A 22,579-nucleotide genomic window follows, 5' to 3' on the forward strand; every position below is an offset into this window, starting at 1 on the left:
TGCGTTATTCAGTAAATTTATTAGTGCTGGTGATATGACTCATTCAATGTTTTCAAAACTGTACAGTTCTATGGTTGAGCCAGTATTATTTTATTGCTCCAGTATCTGGGGAACTAAAATGTATTTGGTCATAAAGTGTGTTCAAAACAAAGCAGCCAAATTATTCATGTCTGTAGGAAGGTATATGTCAAATACCGCCATTAGAGGTGACATCTGTTGGACATTATGTTTCACAAAACAGAGAACTGCTTGTATACATTTATTGTGCAGAATATTAGGATCCAATGATACGCGCCTCACTCGTAGGATTATTGAATGGACTACTAATAGACAAAAGGCCTGGTATCCCAAAGTGAAAGCATTTGTACGGTCAATCGATGCGACCGATATTGTTAATGATACTCGTTTATCTGTCAAAATTGTTATGCGAATGATTCAAGAATGCTATGACGCTGTGGACAATGATGAATTTGTAAGTGACTTATTTAATGACACTAACAATGTTAACAGAAACAAGCTGCAAATAAATTGTTTGTATAAACCAAAGTGAAAACAGAAAAATGTTTAAAAGTACAACTTCCTAGACATGTTCGTCAAATTGTTGCCCTGTTCCGTAGCGGATCGCTGCCGTTGCAATCGATATAGGTCTATATGCCTGACTGCATATACCACTAGAAAACAGACTGTGTCAACTCTGTACTTGAATGAGTTAGAAAGTGAAAGACACTTTATGATGACGTGTCCTCTTTACAATGATATGCGATTTGAACTTTTTGAAAAAGCAAAAAGTGATATTGCTGACTTTGACACTCTTGATGATAACAATAAATTTATTAGAATAATGTCATGTGATGAGATCCAGCCTTCTTTATGATATTCGATTTTTAACTTTTTTCAGAGACAAAAGTTATTTTGTAATTGAGACATTATTGACCAATTTTCTTTGATATAATTATTCATGTTAGTGGTAATTAGATCTATTTATTTATTTATTTATTCATTTTTTTAAATTTTGATAACTAACTTTTAGTGCAGCTTATCATATATTATAGTAAAGATATAAGTGATCAGTTTTAATTGATTTTTAGTATTTGGAAATTGATCTTTTAGACACTTCTTTTGTTTCAAAGGGTATAATTTGAAATTGTAATATGTAGATGTATTTTTGAATATTTTTTAAATATTTTAAACCAGTCTGATAATGTTTCAGCGACGTTGTGATATCCGAAATTATTTTTATAATTAAAATGTTTTAGTTTTGTTTGTAAATAAGCGTCTCGTAAGTCTACTATGTCTGGATATTTGATCCTTTATAAATGTGAACTTTTTCTTTGTATGATCAGATATGTGACACTATAGTAAACTAATTATTTATTTATAATTATTTTCACTGTGAATTTGAAAAAATATCATACATTGCTAATTTGCTGTAGAAAATCCCATATATAACAACTTTTAACAAGTATCTAAAAAAGTAATCAAGGGAACCAAGATTCTAGTGGATTAATCAAAAGAATGTAATCGTAGGACAAAGACCAGACATGGAAAAACAGACAAACACAATGAAAAACATAAAGTAACTAAAACCATACATACAAAGTAACAAAAGAAAATGAGCAACTTGGACTCCACTAACAACTGGGAGCATGGACCAGATGCACCGGGAGAGTAATTAATTTAGTTTCACCTAAATATAGAATTAATGCGCTTACAGGGAATTTGTGATTTCAGAAAAAAAATCAAACTAACCTTCCGTCGATTAATCGAAAGTTTCAGTCATTTAAGGAGTAAATAAAATGCTGATTTTTGTATTTATTTTTTTTCAGAGTTCACTTCAACTGACTCATTTTTAAGACTTCCATTCTATTGAAATATTCCCTTTAAAGGTCTCCTTTGGGTTAAATTTATCTTCACTTATTAGATTTTTCACTATCTCAACTTATTTTAAACATATGTATGGCCAATTAATTTTGGCATCACTCTTTGTTTGCAATTTTGGTCTTGGAAGGAAATTAGTTTTTTGTGGTATGTTGTTTTAGTTTTTTTCCTATTCCATTGATTTTAATAATGTATTTGAACAGCTTAAAAACTTAAGTCTGTCACAGTAACATATTGTGTTTGTAGCACCATCATACTTGATTTGATAAAAATGAGGAAATTTCTATAGGACCTCTTACGAATACCTCTGTGTCTTGAGTTTCAGGTCCCACACAGAAACTTGTCCTTCCTGGTCACCAAACACAATGTTATCACCTTTCCATGCTATACTCTTTATTGCTCCTATGTTTGTCTATAACAAATATAGGTGTTTTTCTATGTGTATAATGCTACATTTGTTTGATAACTTACAATTGATATACAAAAAAAAGAAATCATTAAGATACACAAAGACAGAAAATTTGTTTCAGACAAAAAATATATGTATATTTCATGTCTCAAACTGCATACCTTGTTATTTTCTGAATAAAATTCCAAGTTTGCAACCCAGCCAAATATTTTATTTTTAATGTAAAGCATTGATTTTCCTAAAAACACTAGTCAGGTATATGAAACAGTCACCTAAATCATAATTTTCCTTAGTGATTGATTGTATATTTTCCAAAAACACTTACCTCTGGGGGTATTTTAGAGGCATCGACAAATGTATTATTCTCTATAATAAAATGATAGAGGCTTCCTTCCATATCAGAGTAAACCATGTGTTCTCTTGGTGAGGTATGTTTACTGTGGAGAGAAATAAACAAAAGACAATATTTGACATACAAAAATTGTAATGTCACTTGATAATTTGATCATGCAAGTTTTAGTAACTGCAATTACCATATTAATTTAGGTACATTTTTGCATTAATCCACAAGTTAACAGTTTATGCAATAGTGCAGCTATAGAGAGAAAACTGAAGTTTAATGGACATTTACTATTTTAACTTGAATCATTTTAAATTCTAATCCCCACAATACTCACTGAAGGTTAATCATATTTCAGTTCCAAAAAATAACCAGAAGCAAACATCAAAAAGGACTAAAATAAAAACAATAAAAATCTATTAACCTATCCATTGACTCTGTGACAGAGGTAGAACTCTGAGACATGGTTGCTCCATTGTTCTCATCACCCTCGGTCTGGGTGTGCTTCTTTTTTGGAGGTTTCCCAAATGTAGGAGACCACTCTATGGCAGTAGGGATAGGGAGACTCTTTCCTGTCTCCCTGATAATTGTCAGTGTTTTCACATCCCATAATTCTGTTGGTTTGTCTTTGAACCCAATAACAAAATAGTTTCTAAAATAAGAAAGTAAAACATTAAAATTTATTTCTGACTAAATGATAACAAACTTAGTCCTATCAATTTTATTTCCTCTCTTCAGTCAAACCCTACATACTTCCAAACTGTAAAAGCTGAAATTCTACTTCCTTCCTTCTACATTTACCTATGAAAATAATAAGCTTCACTGGGTACCACTTGAGATGACCACATAGGTCAAACCCTGTATGGCTGGGACGAGTATTGACACAACATTCAAACTGGATAGAGCTCTTTATTTGGATTGTGATTAAATGTTTGACAAGATTCTGATGAGAATGAAAGTGGTGAAAATTTTTTTAATTTATATTTAGATTTAGGAAAAAAACAATTTATTCATAGTTTAAGAAAATGCATATTTCTTACCACTTTTTGTGGAAGGGCCATTACCTTTTATATCAAGACAAAACCCTTTCTTACGTGACATGGTACCTAATATCAATTTCATAGAGATCTATAGACTTTTACACAAGTTATTGTCTGAACTTCAGACAATGCTTGCCTCTAGCCCCATTTCCAGTCACAACCTCCAAAATCAAAACCTGCTTACAATTGTAGTTTGGCACTTTGAGGTACAATTTCATAGAGATCTGTATTTTTGTACTTGAGTTATACAGTTAAATTTCATGAAATGCATATTTCTGGCCCCATTTTATGCCACTAAATTCCAGATTGGTAGGGACGATTTATACCCCAACAATAAAGACCAAACTTTTTTTGTAGTTTAAAAATTTGCTTATATTCAAATTATTGAAATCAAGTGTCTACAGATGTTGACACAGATGATATCAATGACATACCATTATATAACTGCAAATTTTGCAGTCCTATAAAAATAAAAAAAGAGTAAATATTGTGGCTTAGTTTAAGTTAATAGGATGAGAAGCAGAAATGCAGTTAGTTTAGTATTTCTTAAACACAGTTTCATCAGTTAAACTACTCTCTACACCATGATGATAATGTCCAAATTAGATGTAGCCAATAAATAAATCCTAAAGCAAATTTTCATTGTGTTAAAGCATATATATGCGTGTTCTGCATTACAATTATCTAAAAAATAATGCTGCTTTTATCATTGTATATTGTTTTTTGGTTTTGTTTTTTTTTTTGGTTCTCAGGCCATTTTTCAATAAAACAAATATGGGAGGGAGGGAGTCATTTTATGTTACCTTTTTATTGCTCCAAAAATTGAAAACGTGCTTTTTATATTGTTCATGGCAAGAAAAAAAGATGATGAGGGGGGTCCAATTTTGTTCCCAGGAGCCTGAATCGCTCACCTAGTTGAATTTTGCTTTTCAAGGGCAATAAATTAAACAAGAAGTTGTCCAACAATTTTGACTCAAGAAAACTTTGATAGGACTTATCATAAGGATCATTTCAGTAAATGAAAGTCTAAATCTATCATAGTTTCCAAGACACTGGCTGAAAACTCTAAAAAAAATAAATAAAAAAACATGTCATTTTCGACTGTCAAGGGCAAGAACTCTTTTAAGAAACCATCTGACAAATTTCATGCCTGAAGACTTTTGTAGTCCTAAAAATAAGGATCAATTCAGCTATCGAAAGAATTTGGCTAAACCTAACGGTTTTGGAGATATATGCAAAAAACAACTGTCTGACCCCTATGTTCTATTTTTAGTAACAGTGGCCATGTTTTTCGACGGATCAAAAAACCCCACATCAATTCTATGCAGGATACCCCAAGAAACTTATACCGAGTTTGTTTCGCTGGTAAAATAGTGTCAAAGGAGAAGATTTTTGAAAGAAATAACAAAAAATAGCAAAAAACGTTGAAATAGGGCAATAACTCCCACATGGCTTAATAGATTAAAATGAAAATTTGACTGTAGATAGATCTCATCATGCTGAACACTTTTACTCCATTCAGAATGGGCTAAATCAGTTTTGGAGATATATGCAAAAAACTATTGTCTGACTCTTATGTTCTATTTTTAGTAACGGAAGCCATGTTTTTCGACAGATCAAAAATACCCACAACATTTCTATGCATAATACCCAAAGGAACATTCAAACCAAGTTTGGTTCCAATTGGTCCAGTAGTGTCAGAGGAGAAGATTATTTAAAGAAATAACATTAAAAAATAGCGAAAAACGTAGAAAAAGGGCAATAACCCCAACATGGCTTAATAGATTAAAATGAAAATTTGACCGCAGATAGATCTCATCATGCTGAACACTTTTACCCCGTCAGAATTTGACTTTACCTCACTGTTTTGGAGATATATGCGAAAAACTACTGTCTGACCCCTATGTTCTATTTTTAGTAACGGCAGCCATGTTTTTCGACGTATCAAAAATCCCCAAATCAGTTCTATGCAGTATATCCCAAGGAACATTCATACCAAGTTTATTTCAAATTGGTCAAGTAGTTTCAGAGGAGAAGAGTTTTGAAAAATAGTTAACGATGACGACGGACGCCAAGTAATGGAAATAGCTAATGAGGCATCTTAACGAGACAAAAGGGCCTGAGAACCAAGAAATTTATGTCTTTTGGCCTAATATTTCAAATTCAATAGAGTTACTTTTATTTACTGTTAACTATACTAACCTAATTGCATATTTTTGCAAACAACAAAAAAGGATGAACAAACCAAAATTCAAAAAATGAGAAGACATTTGAGCAAGCTGATTACCTTGAATAAGAAACTCTCATAATCTCTATGGGTGATTCATGATCTCGGTTTGTTCTGACATGGACAACTTTACCTACAATACAAAATGTCACATGGTTTAGGAATATCAATATCAAAAGAATACAGTACTGTACATGTCGGAATATTTATGCATTACAACAATAATGGGTAAATCATTAGGGGTTAAACCATGATAATAGTACAACAAACGAGCTATCTCCCTTAAACCAAGAAACAATGTAAAATAAATTCAAAAGATTCACTCCTTCAAAAGTTTAGTTGAAAAAGGTTAAGCTTACATTTTCTTAGATGACTACGCCATGACAATGAATCAAGATGCTTTTAAAAGAACAAGTCTGAAAAATGGTAAATTTTTACCAAACTCATCATGTAGATTACTGTAAGGAGACAGAACAAAAAGTTTTGCTTCAAACAGAACAACACAATTTTCCTATATTCTACATAAGTAAAGCAAATAAATTAAAGATGATGCATAAAATAGTTTCATACAAGACAGCAGTAATACATTAATAACTGTAAAGCACTTATCAGCAAAATCTGATAACAAAACTTTAAAGGCTCTGTAGACAACATACCTGATGACACATCAACAAACACAATCTCATTTTTGACCTGACCAGATGGTCCAGGAGTGGGGTAGGAGTAAGACATAAAACTTTGTAAACTACACCACTCTATCCCTCTGTAAATATAGAAAATTTTAATGACAACTATGGTATTTACAGATTTATTGTTTGTTTTGTTAGTCATACCTGTTAACCTTTGGAACATTCTTCCCCATTGACACTGTCTCACGAGGGAGATTTTTATGTAAAAGCAATTTTTTATGAGAAAATTCAATATTTTTCACAGAAAATACAGTAACTTTTTTTAAAAACCTCTCACACATCTCACTTTTTATGTGGGATTTAAAATTTTTCATGGATTTTGTGGGAGTCTCCCCTTAATATGGGAGAGTTAACAGATATGCCGATTAAGGTATATAGTTTACAAAAACACAAATTTAAGGATGTTCGCTGCTCTATTTTAAAACTAGAGGCTCCCAGGAGCCTGATTCGCTCACCTGGTTAAAGTTTGCCTTCCAAGAGCAATAAATTTAACAAGGAGTTGTCCAACAATTTTGACTCAACAAGACTTTAGTAGGAATATCTTAAGGATCATTTCAGCAATTGAAAGTTTCTTCCTATTTATTATTGTTTTCAAGATATTGGCTGAAAAACTGTAAAAAATTAAGAGGCTCCCAGGATCCCGAATCGCTCACCTTGTTGAATTTTGCCTATCAAGGGCAATAAATTAAACAAGAAGTTGTCCAACAATTTTGACTCATTAAAACTTTGATAGGACTCATCATAAGGATCATATCAGTAAATGAAAGTCGAAATCTATCATAGTTTTCAAGACATTGGCTGAAAACTGAAAAAAAAACAAAAACAAAAACAAAAAAACATGTCATTTTCCCCTGTAAAGGGCAATAACTCATATAAGAAGGCGTCTGACAAATTTTATGCCTGAAGACTTTTGTAGTACTAAAAATAAGGATCATTTCAGCAACTGAAAGAATTTGGCTAAACCTAACGGTTTTGGTGTTATATGCAAAAAACTACTGTCTGACCCCTCTGTTCTATTTTTCGTGATGGTGGCAATGTTCTTCAACGGATCAAAAATACCCACATCAGTTCTATGTAGGATACCCCAAGGAACATTCAAACCAAGATTGATTCCAATTGGTCAAGTGGTGTCAGAGGAGAAGATTTTTGACAAAAATTACATTAGAAATAGCAAAAAAAAACATTGAAAAACATTGAAAAAGGGCAATAACTCCAACATTGCTTGATATATTAAAATGAAAATTTGACCGAAGATAGATCTCATCATGCTGAACACTTTAACCCCGTCAGAATTATGCAAAACCTAATGGTTTTGGAGATATAAGTAAAAAACTACTGTCTGACCCCTATGTTCTATTTTTAGTAATGTTTTTCAACAGCTCACAAATCCCAAAAGTTCTATGCAGGATACCCAAAGAAACATTCATACCAAGTTTGGTTCCAATTGGTCAAGTAGTGTCAAACGAGAAGATTTTTGACAGAAATAACATTCAAAATAGCAAAAAAACATCGAAAAGGGCAATATCTCCAACATGGCTTAACAGATTACAATGAAAATTTGACAACTGATAGATCTCATCATGCTGAACACTTTTACCTGTCAGAATTTAGCTTTGGAGATATATTTGAAAAGCTAATGTCTGACCCCTATGTTGTATTTTTAGTAACAGCTGCCATGTTTTTCAATGGAACAAAAATCCCCAAATCAGTTCTATGCAGAATACCCCAAGGAACATTCATAAGAAGTTTGGTTCCAATTGGTAGAGTGGTGTCAGAGGAGAAGAGTTTTGAAAAATTGTTAATGGTGACAGACACCAAGTGATGGCAATAGCTCACATACCCATCGGCCAGGTGAGCTAAAAAGCAAGGATTTCAAAGGGTTGTGAAATCTATTAAGATCTTTTATGCTAGAACAATATCAGTAGAAAAAATAGATGGGTCAGTGTGGTCATTTTGTGATAAAAGCATTTGGAATTTTGGCAGGAAAAAGATTTCTCAAGATTTCCATAGGTTTCGTCTTTGTAGGTTTTATCTATTAAAAGATTGATCAAGGGAACCAAGATTCTAGCTGTTGTAATCCAGGGACAGTCAAGACTTGGAAAGCAGACAAACACAACAAAGAACATACAGTAACTAAAATAATACATACAAAGTAACAAAAGTAAATGAGCAACTCTGACTCCATTAAAAACTGGGAACATGGACAAGTGCACCAGAAGGATAAGCATCCTCTGTTTCTCTAGAAACACCCGCCATAAAATGTCAAGTCCAGGGTAGACAAAACAACTGAAGAAATAACAAGGATTTCATAAAAACTTCCCAAATAACACTGTACAGTGTGTTAAATGAAATTATGAAAGGAAAAGTGGGGGTCACTGTGCAAAAATATAAATGCTATGAAATGAACAAAACCAGAGGAGTACAAAAATCCTAAGAATTGTTGAACATGACAAGCAAATATCCTTTATTTAAGTTGCCCTGAATTCAATCAATGTTTTAGTCAATTCATTAACGATTGTGTGAAATAAATTCAAAATATGTTATTTGAACTTTTAATTCATTCCATACTTTATAGTTTTCATTTACTCAATGTATTTCTGTGGCACCTGATTTTGTTTATTGCTAAGCTGTCTATTTGACCAAACCACACCAAATATTTGTTTAAAAATCAAGACGATGTTTAACTAAGTGGGAAAGTCTTAAAAATGTTATAAAATAATTAATGCAGCCCAATGTATACAATATCATGTTTTATTGACTACTTCAAAGAGATATTGACCTCAGTCTTTGGCCTTAGCGAATACTTTTTTTTAGTTCTCAAAAATCATGACATCACAAGCACTGAGCAACAATAATTGTATTAAGTCTTACTTCAAAAATGAAGTAATAGAAATTCTAAAATGATTATTGAAAATACATATTTTACCATCAATACAAACATCATATATGACTGAGTAAACTCCCATCTGAGTATATGTCTACTGATACTGAACTATAATATTTTATTGAAACCATAGTAACTTTTGACTTCACAGCATACCTAACAGTTGTGGTATGAACACTAAACTCTTTCTCAATTTCTCCTGAGGCAATACTCATTATCTGTATGATTCCACTATTGTTACCTGTAATGGTATATTCATATAGGTTTATGAGTGAAAAGTAAATATCACAAAATATAAACTAAAGTTATATAATTTCAACATCATAAACAAGCCTCAGAAAGATTTTGTAGATGATATATCTAAATCAAACAACCACTAGTGGTTATAACAAATTTTTAATTCGTTAATCATATGACATCATCTACGGTATGAGATCATAAGTACATGAATCTAGCCAAATGAGAAGTAAATCAAATGATCAATCATAGAGAATACATGTATCATATTTATATTTTCAAGGAAAATGGTTTTCTTATTTCTTCACCATAGGTGAATGCATGAAATATGATGAAAAATATGAAACTTGATTATACCACCTAAATGTATTTAGAATCTACCAGTACATCAATATGTCAATATTGTGAATTCAAGATATGAGAAATTCGGAAACCCATCTAGTTGCTAGTCAGAATAAACCAATTTTTTACCACCATTTATCAATCTTTTTAGAAAATTTTAGTCTTATGTTATTCAATAAATCAAAGTATACCAAAGAATTTGTACGCAAGCAAAATGTAAGGGTCCTTGTTCAATACACATTGTGTTTAAAATAACATGCTGACAAAAGTTTTTCATCCAGAATCACAAATATTTTTATAACCTATTTCAACGTGAGAGGGTTGACATGGCACGAAAAATCAGAAAAATGGTTTTAAATAAAGAATAAAAATACAAGTATCTAAAACAAATGATACTAGTATCTAGATATACTGACCTATAGCCAACAGAGGATTATATACATGAAAGTTCTTTGTGGTCATAGGTGGGCACATTCTGATAACTGTTACCGCTGGAGCAACCCCGGATAGTAAACCAGTCATCACAAACTTTAAATGCCCATGTCCTATTGGAGTGCTGTGATGACCAATCAAATCACTCAACACAGACTTTGGTGATGGAATGTCACTTAAAACTGGAAAGTTCAGCTTATCAATGGTCGTCTTCAGTGGTTGGTTATCTACAGACTGAAGGAAGTTTTGAGTAGAGGGAGGTATTTATGTGCTGCATGTACAGTGAAAGCCTGTCTAAACCAAACCCTGAATAATCTGAAAGCCTGTCTACACCAAACCCTGAATAATCTGAAAGCCTGTCTAAACAAAACCTTGAATAATCTGAAAACCTGTCTAAACCAAACCCTGAATAATCTGAAAGCCTGTCTAAACCAAACCCTGAATAATCTGAAAGCCTGTCTAAACCAAACCCTGAATAATCTGAAAGCCTGTCTAAACCAAATCCCAAATGGTCTTAAATCCTAAACCAGATGCTTTACCAAAGTCCCTTCAAATCAATTTAAATGTATTTAAACCTTGATAAACCTAACACTTGTCTTAACCAAACACATTTAAGTTTAGACAGGTTATGCTGTACAAATATATTAGAGTTTTCTTCAAAAGAAAAGGGTTACTATACACTTCTGTCACTATTTAATCTTAACAAATCTAAAAATAAATTTTAAACCATCATATCCTGAACTAACAGTCGTAACTATATCAATATTTCAAAATAAAATTAAATTCTAGTTCAATTTCAATTTCATAACCTTAACATAAAGAAATGATTCAAATATAAATTTAACAAAATGCACAACCCAACTAAACCAGTGGTTCTTATAATTAGTTACAGTTATGATGCTATTGTTAAATTTTACCTGACTTAGAAGAATTTCCCAGAAGATAACTCTGCCATCAGTAACAGACAATGAGATGGTTTTTTCTGAGACTGGACAACAAGTGATACTAGAGACACGGCTGTGTTTGGTCATTCTCATTGAGTCAGACTGACACCTGACATCATACATTACATCTAATGACATCGGTGGAGGGGAATCATCTGTAAATAAAAATAGAATCAGACTGACACCAGACATCATACATTACATTGAATGATATTGGTGGTGGGGAATCATCTGTAAAAAAATAAACTGACACCTAACATCATACATTACATCTAAAGACATCAGTGGAGGGGAATCATCTGTAAAAAAATAGAATCAGACTGACACCTGACATCATACATTACATTGAATGACATTGGTGGTGGGGAATCATCTGTAAAAAAATAGAATCAGACTGACACCTGACATCATACATTACATCTAAAGACATCGGTGGTTGGGAATCATCTGTAAAAAAATAGAATCAGACTGACACCTGACATTACACATTACACTGAATGATATCAGTGGATATAGATATGGGTAGGTCTTGAGTTAAAATGTAAATATACCAGCATACAGCCTAAATACAAAACAGTAAATACCTTCAAAGATCACCAAAAGGTCTTCAACAAGTGTAAACATACCTTCAAGTAAGCCCTGAAAGGCCCTGACAACAAAATTAATAAAATCAACAGTAACTGAATGAAATGATGACACTTCTACAAAATACAATAAAAAGTAAGATAAAGACACAAAGACACATTACATTACATGACTAACATCTCAAGACTGTGGACTAAACCTATAAAAAAGAAGCTAATGTCCTAAACAAAATATTTTGACACTACTTTAAAGTAACTACTTCACTTTAGTAAACACAAACCAAAATACCCCTGATCCCTCAGAAGCTGGTGTATCTATCGTATTATTTACAATACAACCAAAATGCCCCTGACCCCTCAGAAGCTGATGTACTGATCACATTATTTGCAAAACTAACCAAATGCCCCTGAACCCTCAGAGGCTGGAGTACTGATCACATTATTCTTCCTTCTCACTCTGGCAGTCAGACTTCCATTCTCATGTAGACAAATCAACACATCTCTCTGCTTTAATGACACTACCTTTTAAAAAAAGGAGAACTAAGTTTTATTTAACATTCATGAATACACCTACATGAACAACTGATCTTCAATATAAGATTAACAACCATTATGGTTCCAAGTTTGTTGGGGCTCCTTATTTTTCAAGGTGTGAAATATTTTCTTTGAAACATCAAACTACCAGTATATGAAGTGTTGAAATCATGACAAATTGAGAGTTTACCTGACAGCTATATTGAAATCATCATTGGAAGTCCAGTTCCTAATCACCCTGCTACTACCCTTTTGAAATATACACCATTCATTGAAAGAATTCAAAAAATAATTGTGTGCATATTAGTTGCAACTTTTCAGAAAATAGGAATATTTATAATATTGACAGGAGAATTTATAATACTGACAGGAGAATTTGGGCTCAAAAAGGCATTTGTATCAACTGCAATTGATAACATAATTTTTTGAAATTAAACTTAATTGTTTCATCTTCCAATCTATGGGTTTGTTGCTTTTCTTCATCTGTTTAAGATTAACACAGAAACTATCTTTTTTCAGCAAACAATTTACTGCATTAGTTTGGAAAAAATTAAAAAAGTAAAGTTTTGGGAATCCATCATATTCTAATAATTCAGATCAGACACCAACAGCATTTATAGATGACATAATGAAATCATTGCAAGTTTCAAAATGAAAGATAGTAACTGCTAATATAATCTGGCATACAGAACACTTAGTATGGATAAGGTATTTTATGCGGATATAGATACATTTCTGGGTAATGATCCTACTTAAATATGTATCTGTACAAAAGGTGACCAGTCAGACCGTTCTATCTGAATGGTCCTCATCACCTGGTTAATCTCCAAGTCCAATATCAGAATTTCTCTGAAATACAGTAGAACCAAGCTTACCTGTACAAATGGTGACCCAGACTGTTTCATTTGAATGGTCCATATCATCCTGTTAATCTCCACATTCAATATCAAAATCTTGTAAGATACAATAGAACCAAGATTACCTGTATGAAAGGTGATCCGGATCGTTCCATCTGTATAGTCCCCACTGTCTGGTTAATCTCTAAGTCCAGTATCAGAATCTCTCTAGGGTATAGCAGAATTAAATGATGTCGACAGGACTGGTGATACATCAACTGAAGACACTCATTTAATGCCATAGATTCTATATCTGTTTGTGATCTGGAAAAAAATATATCATGACTAAAAAAAATGATATAGTGGTCACAATTATGCATGTATTCCAATTTTTTTGTAGTGAAAAAGGGCAACTACTCCTAATAGGGAATGCAATTAATCATTTACACAACAATCAAACCAATCGTTATGTTAAGGTCCACAAAACTGTGTGAAAGTTTAGTCTTGTGATTCTTAAAATATCAGCCATAACACATAATTGTGACAGAGAAATCAAGGGAACCAAGATTCTAGCGGAAATCAAAAGAGTGTAATCCAGGGACAAAGACCAGAAATGGAAAACAGACATACACAACAAAGAACATAAATATCTAAAATAATACATACAAAGCAACAAAAGTAAATGAGCAACATGGAATCCACTAAAACCTGGAAGCATGGACCAGTGCACCAGTAGAGTAAGCATACTCTGCTTTTCTAGAAACACTCAGGTAGTCGGTAGGGGTAGCCAAAACAGATTAGAATGACATTAGGATTACTTATATGTTTTTATATGGGTGAAGATTAAAGATCAGATTACATTTCAAGAGTTTGGGGTACAAGTACCTGTTTCTTTCCTGAAAACATATATATTTTGTTCACTTCTCTTAGAGAAAACTGTTATTTCTGGAAACATAGTGTGTAGTGATATAATATTTTCTCTTTCCTTTGTTTTGAATATGTCTGTCTCTTTCCCTTTTACAAATGCTTCTTTTGTTAAGAGAATGAGTTAAGAGGAGCACAAGTGACCTCGTCTTACACAGGTCATCTCAACTCAAAAAGGGCCATTTCTGGTAGAATGTTACCAATAACTCAATTGGGAGATAGCACTAGTAATGAAAAGATACAAGAGGCTCACAGGAGCCTGAGTCGCTCATCTGTTTAATTTTTGCCTTCAAAAGCAATAACTCAAACTAGGAGTTGTCCGACAATTTTGACTCCACGAAGACTTCAGTAGGACTTATTGTAAGGATCATTTCATCAATTGAAAGTTTCATTCTATCTATTATAGTTTTCAAGATATTGACTGAAAACTGCTAAAAACGTAGCTTTTTGCCTTTCAAGGGCAAAATAACTCTTACAAGGAGTGTCTGACAAATTTGATCCCTTGGATACTTTTGTAGGCCTTATAATAAGGATCATATCAGCAATTGAAAGATATTGGCTAAACCTAACAGTTTCGGAGGTACATGTAAAAAACTGCTGTCTGACCCCTATGTTCTATTTTTAGTAATGGCGACCATGTTTTTTAACCGATCAAAAATCCAAATGGTCAGTTTGTTAAAAATACCCTAAAAAACAAAAATACCAACTTTCACTGAATTCTGTATAGTAGTTTTTGTGAAGAAGATTTTTGGAAGTAATAACATCAAAAGGACAATAACTCCAACATGGGTCAACAGATTTTCACCAAAATTTGATAGATCACATCATGCTGAATATTTTAATCCCAATGTCAGAATTTGCTTAAACCTAATGGTTTTGGAGATACACGCAAAAATCTGCTGTCTGATCCCTATGTTCTATTTTTCATAATGGCGGCCATGCTTTTTTAACAGATCAAAAATCCAATGGTCATTTTGTGCACGATATTCTAAGGAACAATCATCTTAAGTTTCATCCAAATCTATTCAGTAGTTTCAGAGGAGAAGATGTTTGAAGAAATTGTTAACAACGATGACAACAATGGACAACAAGTGATGGCAATAGATAGATTTTGGAGATATATGCAAAAATCTGCTGTCTGATCCCTATGTTCTATTTTTAGTTATGGTGGCCATGTTTTTTTAACAGATCAAAAATCCAACAGTCAATTTGTGCAGGATATTCTAAGGAACAATCATCTTAAGTTTCATCCAAATCTATTCAGTAGTTTCAGAGGAGAAGATGTTTGAAGAAATTGTTAACGAAGATGACAACAATGGACGGCAAGTGATGGCAATACCTCACATGGCCTATGGCCAGGTAAGCTAAAAAAGAATGTAGAAATGAAATTAATTATTTTAATTCAGAAATATATATTGAATTGGTTTTATGTGTGGCTTTAAATTGTTCTTTCTTCATGCAGTTTTATAGAATGTACAGGTAAACAAAATTCTTATCACTACTGCAAATGTGGATGTTTTCATCAGCATTATTTTTCATGATTTGCTAGGTCAAACACTTCACTTGATTATAAATAATACGATGAAAAGTCTTATTGTCTTCAACCATTTCACAAGAAAATTTTCGTGTAGGCTTTTACAAGACCCCCAATGCAGTAAAAATTTCTCTTACTTTTGTTTATTATATGTAAGTAAGATAAAAAAAAATTTTGAATTTTTATATTATCATGATTGTAAAATTTAAAATTGCAACTGTTCATTTTTGTGATAACTACAATGTATGTACCAGCAGGTTACAAATCTTGAATTACAAACAATAAATTATTTAAATGGTTTTTAAAATGAATTTACAGAAATCAATAAAACGTTTACATCAATAGTTGTTGTCAATATATTTTTGTACAAATCATGAACTTCAGTGTTTGTAATGAATTCTTTTCAGTCCAAACATAATCTACAAAATAAATCAGTAGTAACAATGTTAGTAGGACTTTAAATATTCCACAGGCCAGTTATATCTATAAAAAAAATTCTCCAAAATATGGTTTGAGCATGTTGATGAAAAAGTTTACCATGAATACAGAAAACTTATTTTATTTGTACAAACAAACTATACCAACACTTTTCAAGAACTCATTAATTAGATAAAACCTAACCTTTTAGATGATGGTTCTCCAACCAGTATAGAACTCATCTTCTGAGCTAAATTCTTTGAAGAGGATGATTTTCTTTCCAAGCTACCATTAGTAATGTCTGACTTAAGTGAAGATGCTGAAAATAAATCATTGTTAAGAATAAACTCAAACAACAGTACAACTGCATAAATCAATGAAAATGCATGTACACGTGTATACATGTGAATGTTTTATGAATGTGTGTGTGAAAATGTCTTTGTTTCTGAAATTCTGTTCATATTTTTCATTTATCACATATATCAATTGACATTTGCTACATGTACCCAATCAACTGATCTCATCAGTCAAACATACAACAATATCACTACATGTAGTAACAAATCCAAAAATTCCACCTGTCACACATGAAACAATCTCATCAAGCACAAGTACAAAAATCTCACACATCACACTAACGACAATCTCACAAGTTACAAATACACAATCTCACATGTCACACATAAATCTCAACAGTCACATACAGCAATCTTATAAGTCACAAATAAAACTAGCTCACATGTCACATACAGCAACCTCACAAGTCACAAATAAAACTATCTCACATGTCACAAATGAAACAATCTCACAAGTCACATACAGCAATCTTATAAGTCACAAATAAAACAATCTCACAAGTCACATACAACAACCTCATAAATCACAAATAAAACTATCTCACATGTCACATACAGCAACCTCACAAGTCACAAATAAAACAATCTCACATGTCACATACAACAACCTCACAAGTCACAAATAAAACTATTCTCGTGAAATAAATTTTATAGTTTGAATAGCACTGCAAGCCTCGCGATCAAAACTATAAAATTTATTTCATTTGATGTGAGAAATTCCATAATCAACTCGTTATCATTGTAGATTCTATATTTCTTTTTGAAAAGGTTATGTCTTTTTGTTTAATATCAACTTCAAAAGAAATCATGCTAGAGAAAACAACTTATTTGTTAACCAGTACAAGTACAATTACTGATAATAACAATATGATATATAATACATAGTCTCCAACTTTAATGAAATGTATGTTGCACCTATTACAAACCATTTTTAAATTGTTAACTAATTGCAGATTAAATTTACAACCTTCTTTCAAATATTTAAGTTTATTACAAGTAATTTTTTCTAATATTTCCACATATATTTCATAAATCTTATAAATTTTTTGATCCTGTGGTAGAGTAAGATTGCAAATAAAAAACAGTATTGTAAAAGTATATGAAGTATATTTTTCATGCATTTTCTTTATTTCACATACTTGCATTATTTTCTCTGTGAGAATAATAATTAATCTAAAGTTTCTAGAGTATGTGATAACAACTTTTTGCCTTGTATGATGCAATTTATATCTCTAATACAGGACGTTGACTGCAATTCAAGTACAATGTTACATACTACTCAAAGTAACATTTGAGTAAACAAAAAAAATCCCCAGCATTTAACAGACTTCGACAGATGTAATTTTTGATTGTTTCTCCTATTCCTATTTTGTTCATTTAGATTTTAAAGAAGTTGTGAGAAGTCATAAAGATGAAGTTGCATACATTGTTGTGCTGGGTTGACCACCACTCATGCAGGGATCCAACATCCGAAAGCAATGAAAATTGCTTGCAGCATATGCCCCATCTATATATCACATACTAAATTTGAAGTCAATCAATTCATTAAGAGTCAAGATAACAGTGCCAAGATGTGACTTGCATTGTTGATACCAAGTTACTAACCAGTCTTTGAGTGGTAGAATAGTTATTAGTACAGGAAAGGAATGAAGAAGAAAAAATTGCATGATTTAATTGTTCCTGATTTTTTTATATATATGTAAATAAGCTGCAGGTTTTTTTCTAAAAGCAAATCAAATTTTTATCCATATTTGACATACAAGTAATAAATAGAAAAGTTTACAAAGGTATAATAAACTTCAATATTAATCTTGGTATAATTGTTCATTATCTCTTTTAAAACTTCATAACTGTATCTTCAAACATTCCTTGTCCCAAAACCATGACATTATGTACATAGTCCTTGCCCATGTACTTTATATAAAACTAGACCTTTTTATACTATAGATTATTGTAAAATATCTAAAATATCATTTTCTTTACCTTGGCTTGAAGGACTACAAATATAAAATTTCTTTCCGTTATCTGATGGTGTCTTTGTAATTGAGAAGTCTTCAATAAAAATGATACAATCTTGTCCTAAAACTAGAACAGAAGGTCGTGATTAGTAAACTTGAATAATGAAAAATCTTAACAGTTGTACTACAGATCAAATAGACTTGGTCATTTGACAAAGAGAAAGTTCCAGAATACTACAAACCAATTACTGTTCATGGTTCTTCATTTTCATAGATTCTGTCAACACATTGGTGGGTGTTTCAAACTGATTAAAATCTATTTTGCAGGTATTTTTTTTTCATGCACATCTGTCCATCTTGAAAATAATGAAAATCAGTACACTGTGAACATTAAATGTTTACAGTAGTGACGGAAAATAGTTTCTTTGTCCACCCTTATCTCCTTAAATATCAATTTTACAACCTCAATCAGATATTTAAAATAAATAATTTGATGGATGAAATCGTAAATCCATGTGAACAAATATAGAATAATGGCTACTTTTGACTTTGATATCAACAATATCATGTGGACAACCTGGCAAGCAAGCAGCGCAATTTGAGATGTTCCATATTAAAATCTGGCAAGCAAGCGAGCGTAAGTTGAGATGTTCCATATTAAAATCTGGCAAGCAAGCGAGCGCAAGTTGAGATGTTCCATATTAAAATCTGACAAACTGTTGGTGCGTTATGTCATTTTAGTTCGAAACTCTAAAGAAGGACTAATTACATCACATTTAGTCCCAATGTTTTGACAGATATTTTTGAATATCTGGCCATGTATGAGAGGTAAAAAATATCTGTCAACAAGATCAAAGGAAAAAAGTACAGATTACCGATAAAGATGCATATTACATCAGATCTGTATTGTTAAGGGAATGTTGCTGTAATATGGTCTGTGTAGTCAAAACAACAATAAAAGCATATTTTAATCAATCAAACACGAGAGGATCTATTTTAAAATGTAACTTGATCTTTCACTATCACCATCTCTCTGGTACATGTACCAGTATTTGCTTTGTTATCATCAAAAATTAAAACAACACTGTGTTTTTGGCAAGTGCATACTAAACAAGTTCAAGTACTAATATTACAACTGATGGAATTACTGGTTTAGGAAGATTTTCGGTCCTCAGAGATTTAAAATGCATTGAAATTGATATGAAGGGACTTCTGAAGATGCCTGATTTAGACAATTTAGTATGAGGTACGTTTAGACATGATACTCTGTAGAAAGGCCTTACATGCTACATTTCTCAAGTTGAATGGATCAAATGAAAATGATAGCAGTGTTTCTGTGTAAGATTTCTTCCATAACTTAGTCCCTGTATCAGCATTCCACAATATCATAGAATATGGTGGATGAAGGGCTACCAGAAGGTCATGTGATGCATCTTGGTTGGACAACCATTGTAAGTCTGAAAAAAAAGAGAAATGCAATAGAAGAACGATTAAATTTTAATAGCCAATGTAAAACAAGTCATGGTACACTTTCATTTATGGTAATATGATAAACGAGATATCTTTAATCCTTTTCTCACTAGGTGTACGCCCTTGCTCTTCCAAAATAAGACCTTTGCAGAAAACCTTTAATAGGATGACTTTCTACGGATCTAAAATCGGTAGTGCAGTATTCAACTCACTGAATTGGCATACCTAATATAAAGTGCCTGCAAATTGTTATTACTGAAAGAGAAAAAACAAAAAGAGTCCAAAATATTTGTCTAAGGTGGATAAAAAGACAAAGGTAAAACAGTATATCCCCAATTTGTTTTCATACACTTAAAATAAGTTTGAATCCACTCACCGTGAAAAGGTTTGTTTCCATTCACCATGAACAGGTTTGTATCCACTCACCATGAATAGGTTTGTATCCACTCACTGTGAATAGGTTTGTATCCATTCACCATGAATAGGTTTGTTACTATTCATGGTGAACAGGATTGTATCCACTCACTGTGAATAGGTTTGTTTCCACTCACTGTGAACAGGTTTGTATCTACTCATTGTCAATAGGCTTGTATCTACTCACCGTGAAAAGGTTTGTATCCACTCACCGTGAAAAGGTTTGTATCCACTCACCGTGAAAAGGTTTGTATCCACACACTGTGAATAAGTTTGTATCTATTCACCGTGAATAGGTTTGTTTTTATTGATGGTGAACAGGTTTGTATCCACTCACCATGAATAGGTTTGTATCCACTTACTGTGAATAGGTTTGTATCCACACACCATGAATAGGTTTGTATCCACTCACCGTGAATATGTTTGTATCCACTCACTGTGAATAGGTTTGTTTCCACTCAACGTGAATAAGTTTGTAATCACTCACCGTGAATAGGTTTGTTTCCACTCACTGTGAATAGGTTTGTATCCACTCACTGTGAATAAGTTTGTTTCCACTCACCATGAATAGGTTTGTATCCACTCACCGTGAACAGGATTGTATCTACTCACCGTGAATAGGTTTGTATCGACTCACCGTGAATAGGTTTGTATCCACTCACCGTGAACAGGTTTGTATCTACTCACTGTGAATAGGTTTGTATCCACTCACTGTGAATAGGTTTGTTTCCACTAACCTTGAATAGGTTTGTTTCCATCACTGAATTCAGTTTTTGGTTCACCAGCCTTAACATCCCACACAATAATAACACCATTTGTATCACCAGAAGCCAGTCGTAATGTGTATGGGCTACCAATATCATGATGGTAATTCTCGTGGGACCATTTCACCTACATTCATAAACACAGAAATTCCGTGTAGTGTTTGGCCTTCCAGAGCAATCAGTGAATTGGAACTTATGTAATACAGTGAAACCTGTCTAAAATGGACATTTGTATAAATTGGACACCTGTCTATACTGGACATATGTCTAAACTGGATACCTGTCTAAATTGGACATCTGTCTAAATAAGACAAGTCCCTTTACATATGTACTTTAGTTCTTTGCATTTCAAACCTGTCTACACCAAATACAACCTAAACTGAACCAGGCAATAGGTTTAGACAGCTTTCATTCAAGATTTTAACAGGCTCCTTTTTAAACCAATATTTCATATAGCTGATAATTTTGGCTTCATGAACTTGGGGTATTAAGTTTATATAGATAAATTCATTTTCAGGAAGAATTACCTCTATCAAGTTGTTTTCACTGATGTTTGGCATACTTTTATTTCAAGAGACTTCATGAAAATAGTTAAAATCTTAACTCAAGGTTTTTTTTTCATGATCAGTAAAACAATATTTGTTGAGGAAACCCATGCAAACTACAGAGAATCCAAGAAGTAAACACCTCTGTTTTATGTATGGAAATAAAAAAAAAAGAGTGTTCATGGAACACAATGTAATATCCCGCCATGTAATGGTGAAAAAAGAGGGATGGCAAGATGGCAAAATTTTCAAAATGGTGTTTTATGGTACCAAACACCTAAGCAAAGTTACAAAATAATTTGTTGTTCTGTTCTCTTGAAACTATCATCTATCTATTCAAGCTATCATCTTGAAACTGTTGGGGGACCGACAGACGGACGGAAGGAACCATGGAAAGACAGATGGAAGAATGGATGGAAGGACAGACATGAAAACTTTTTGGAGGGTATCACATAATACCTAGCCACTTCATGTGTAAAAAGAAACAAACGAAGTCAGACTTCAAATTGTAAATTCCCTCACTGCAATATTTACAATAAAAACATGTATGTAACAATACAACTTCTACTTTTACATACCTTGACTACATTACCCTTGTGTTTAACTAATACTTGTATCACCTGTAATTAAAATTGATTAAAAATAATAAATTGAAATTAATCAAATTTGAAAAAAATACTATAGCTCATTTTCATCATAAAAAGCAACCCATAAATAAGAGGGCAAATCTTGGCTATATCATACAGGAATCCTAACATATATGTAACCTGCAAACTGAGCAACCACCATCTGCTTCCTCCTCTAGAATTAAAAAAAAACAA

General features: G+C 32.4%; 1 protein-coding gene across 2 annotated transcripts in view; it reads right to left on the bottom strand.

The window, feature by feature from the left end:
* LOC148620929 (WD repeat-containing protein 11-like) overlaps positions 1–22,579 on the bottom strand; it is a 44,036-nt gene that overhangs the window by 11,932 nt on the left and 9,525 nt on the right. The window contains exons 3-17 of one of the 2 annotated variants that reach the window (XM_088574826.1): positions 22,337–22,378; positions 21,187–21,340; positions 19,849–20,022; positions 18,591–18,692; positions 16,456–16,570; positions 13,523–13,700; positions 12,405–12,528; positions 11,396–11,577; positions 10,463–10,712; positions 9,624–9,708; positions 6,551–6,657; positions 5,955–6,027; positions 3,052–3,279; positions 2,613–2,724; positions 2,184–2,290 (exon numbers count right to left, since the gene is read on the bottom strand). In XM_088574826.1, coding sequence (XP_088430952.1) covers positions 2,184–2,290; positions 2,613–2,724; positions 3,052–3,279; positions 5,955–6,027; positions 6,551–6,657; positions 9,624–9,708; positions 10,463–10,712; positions 11,396–11,577; positions 12,405–12,528; positions 13,523–13,700; positions 16,456–16,570; positions 18,591–18,692; positions 19,849–20,022; positions 21,187–21,340; positions 22,337–22,378 — 2,033 coding nt within the window. The remainder of the gene's footprint in view (positions 1–2,183; positions 2,291–2,612; positions 2,725–3,051; positions 3,280–5,954; positions 6,028–6,550; positions 6,658–9,623; positions 9,709–10,462; positions 10,713–11,395; positions 11,578–12,404; positions 12,529–13,522; positions 13,701–16,455; positions 16,571–18,590; positions 18,693–19,848; positions 20,023–21,186; positions 21,341–22,336; positions 22,379–22,579) is intronic. The other variant, XM_088574827.1, reaches the window with a different exon arrangement.

Source organism: Perna viridis, chromosome 3 (assembly GCF_037379345.1).
Source record: "Perna viridis isolate PV_CMFRI_1.1 ecotype Kerala chromosome 3, ASM3737934v1, whole genome shotgun sequence".
NCBI classification, from domain to species: Eukaryota; Metazoa; Mollusca; class Bivalvia; order Mytilida; family Mytilidae; genus Perna; species Perna viridis.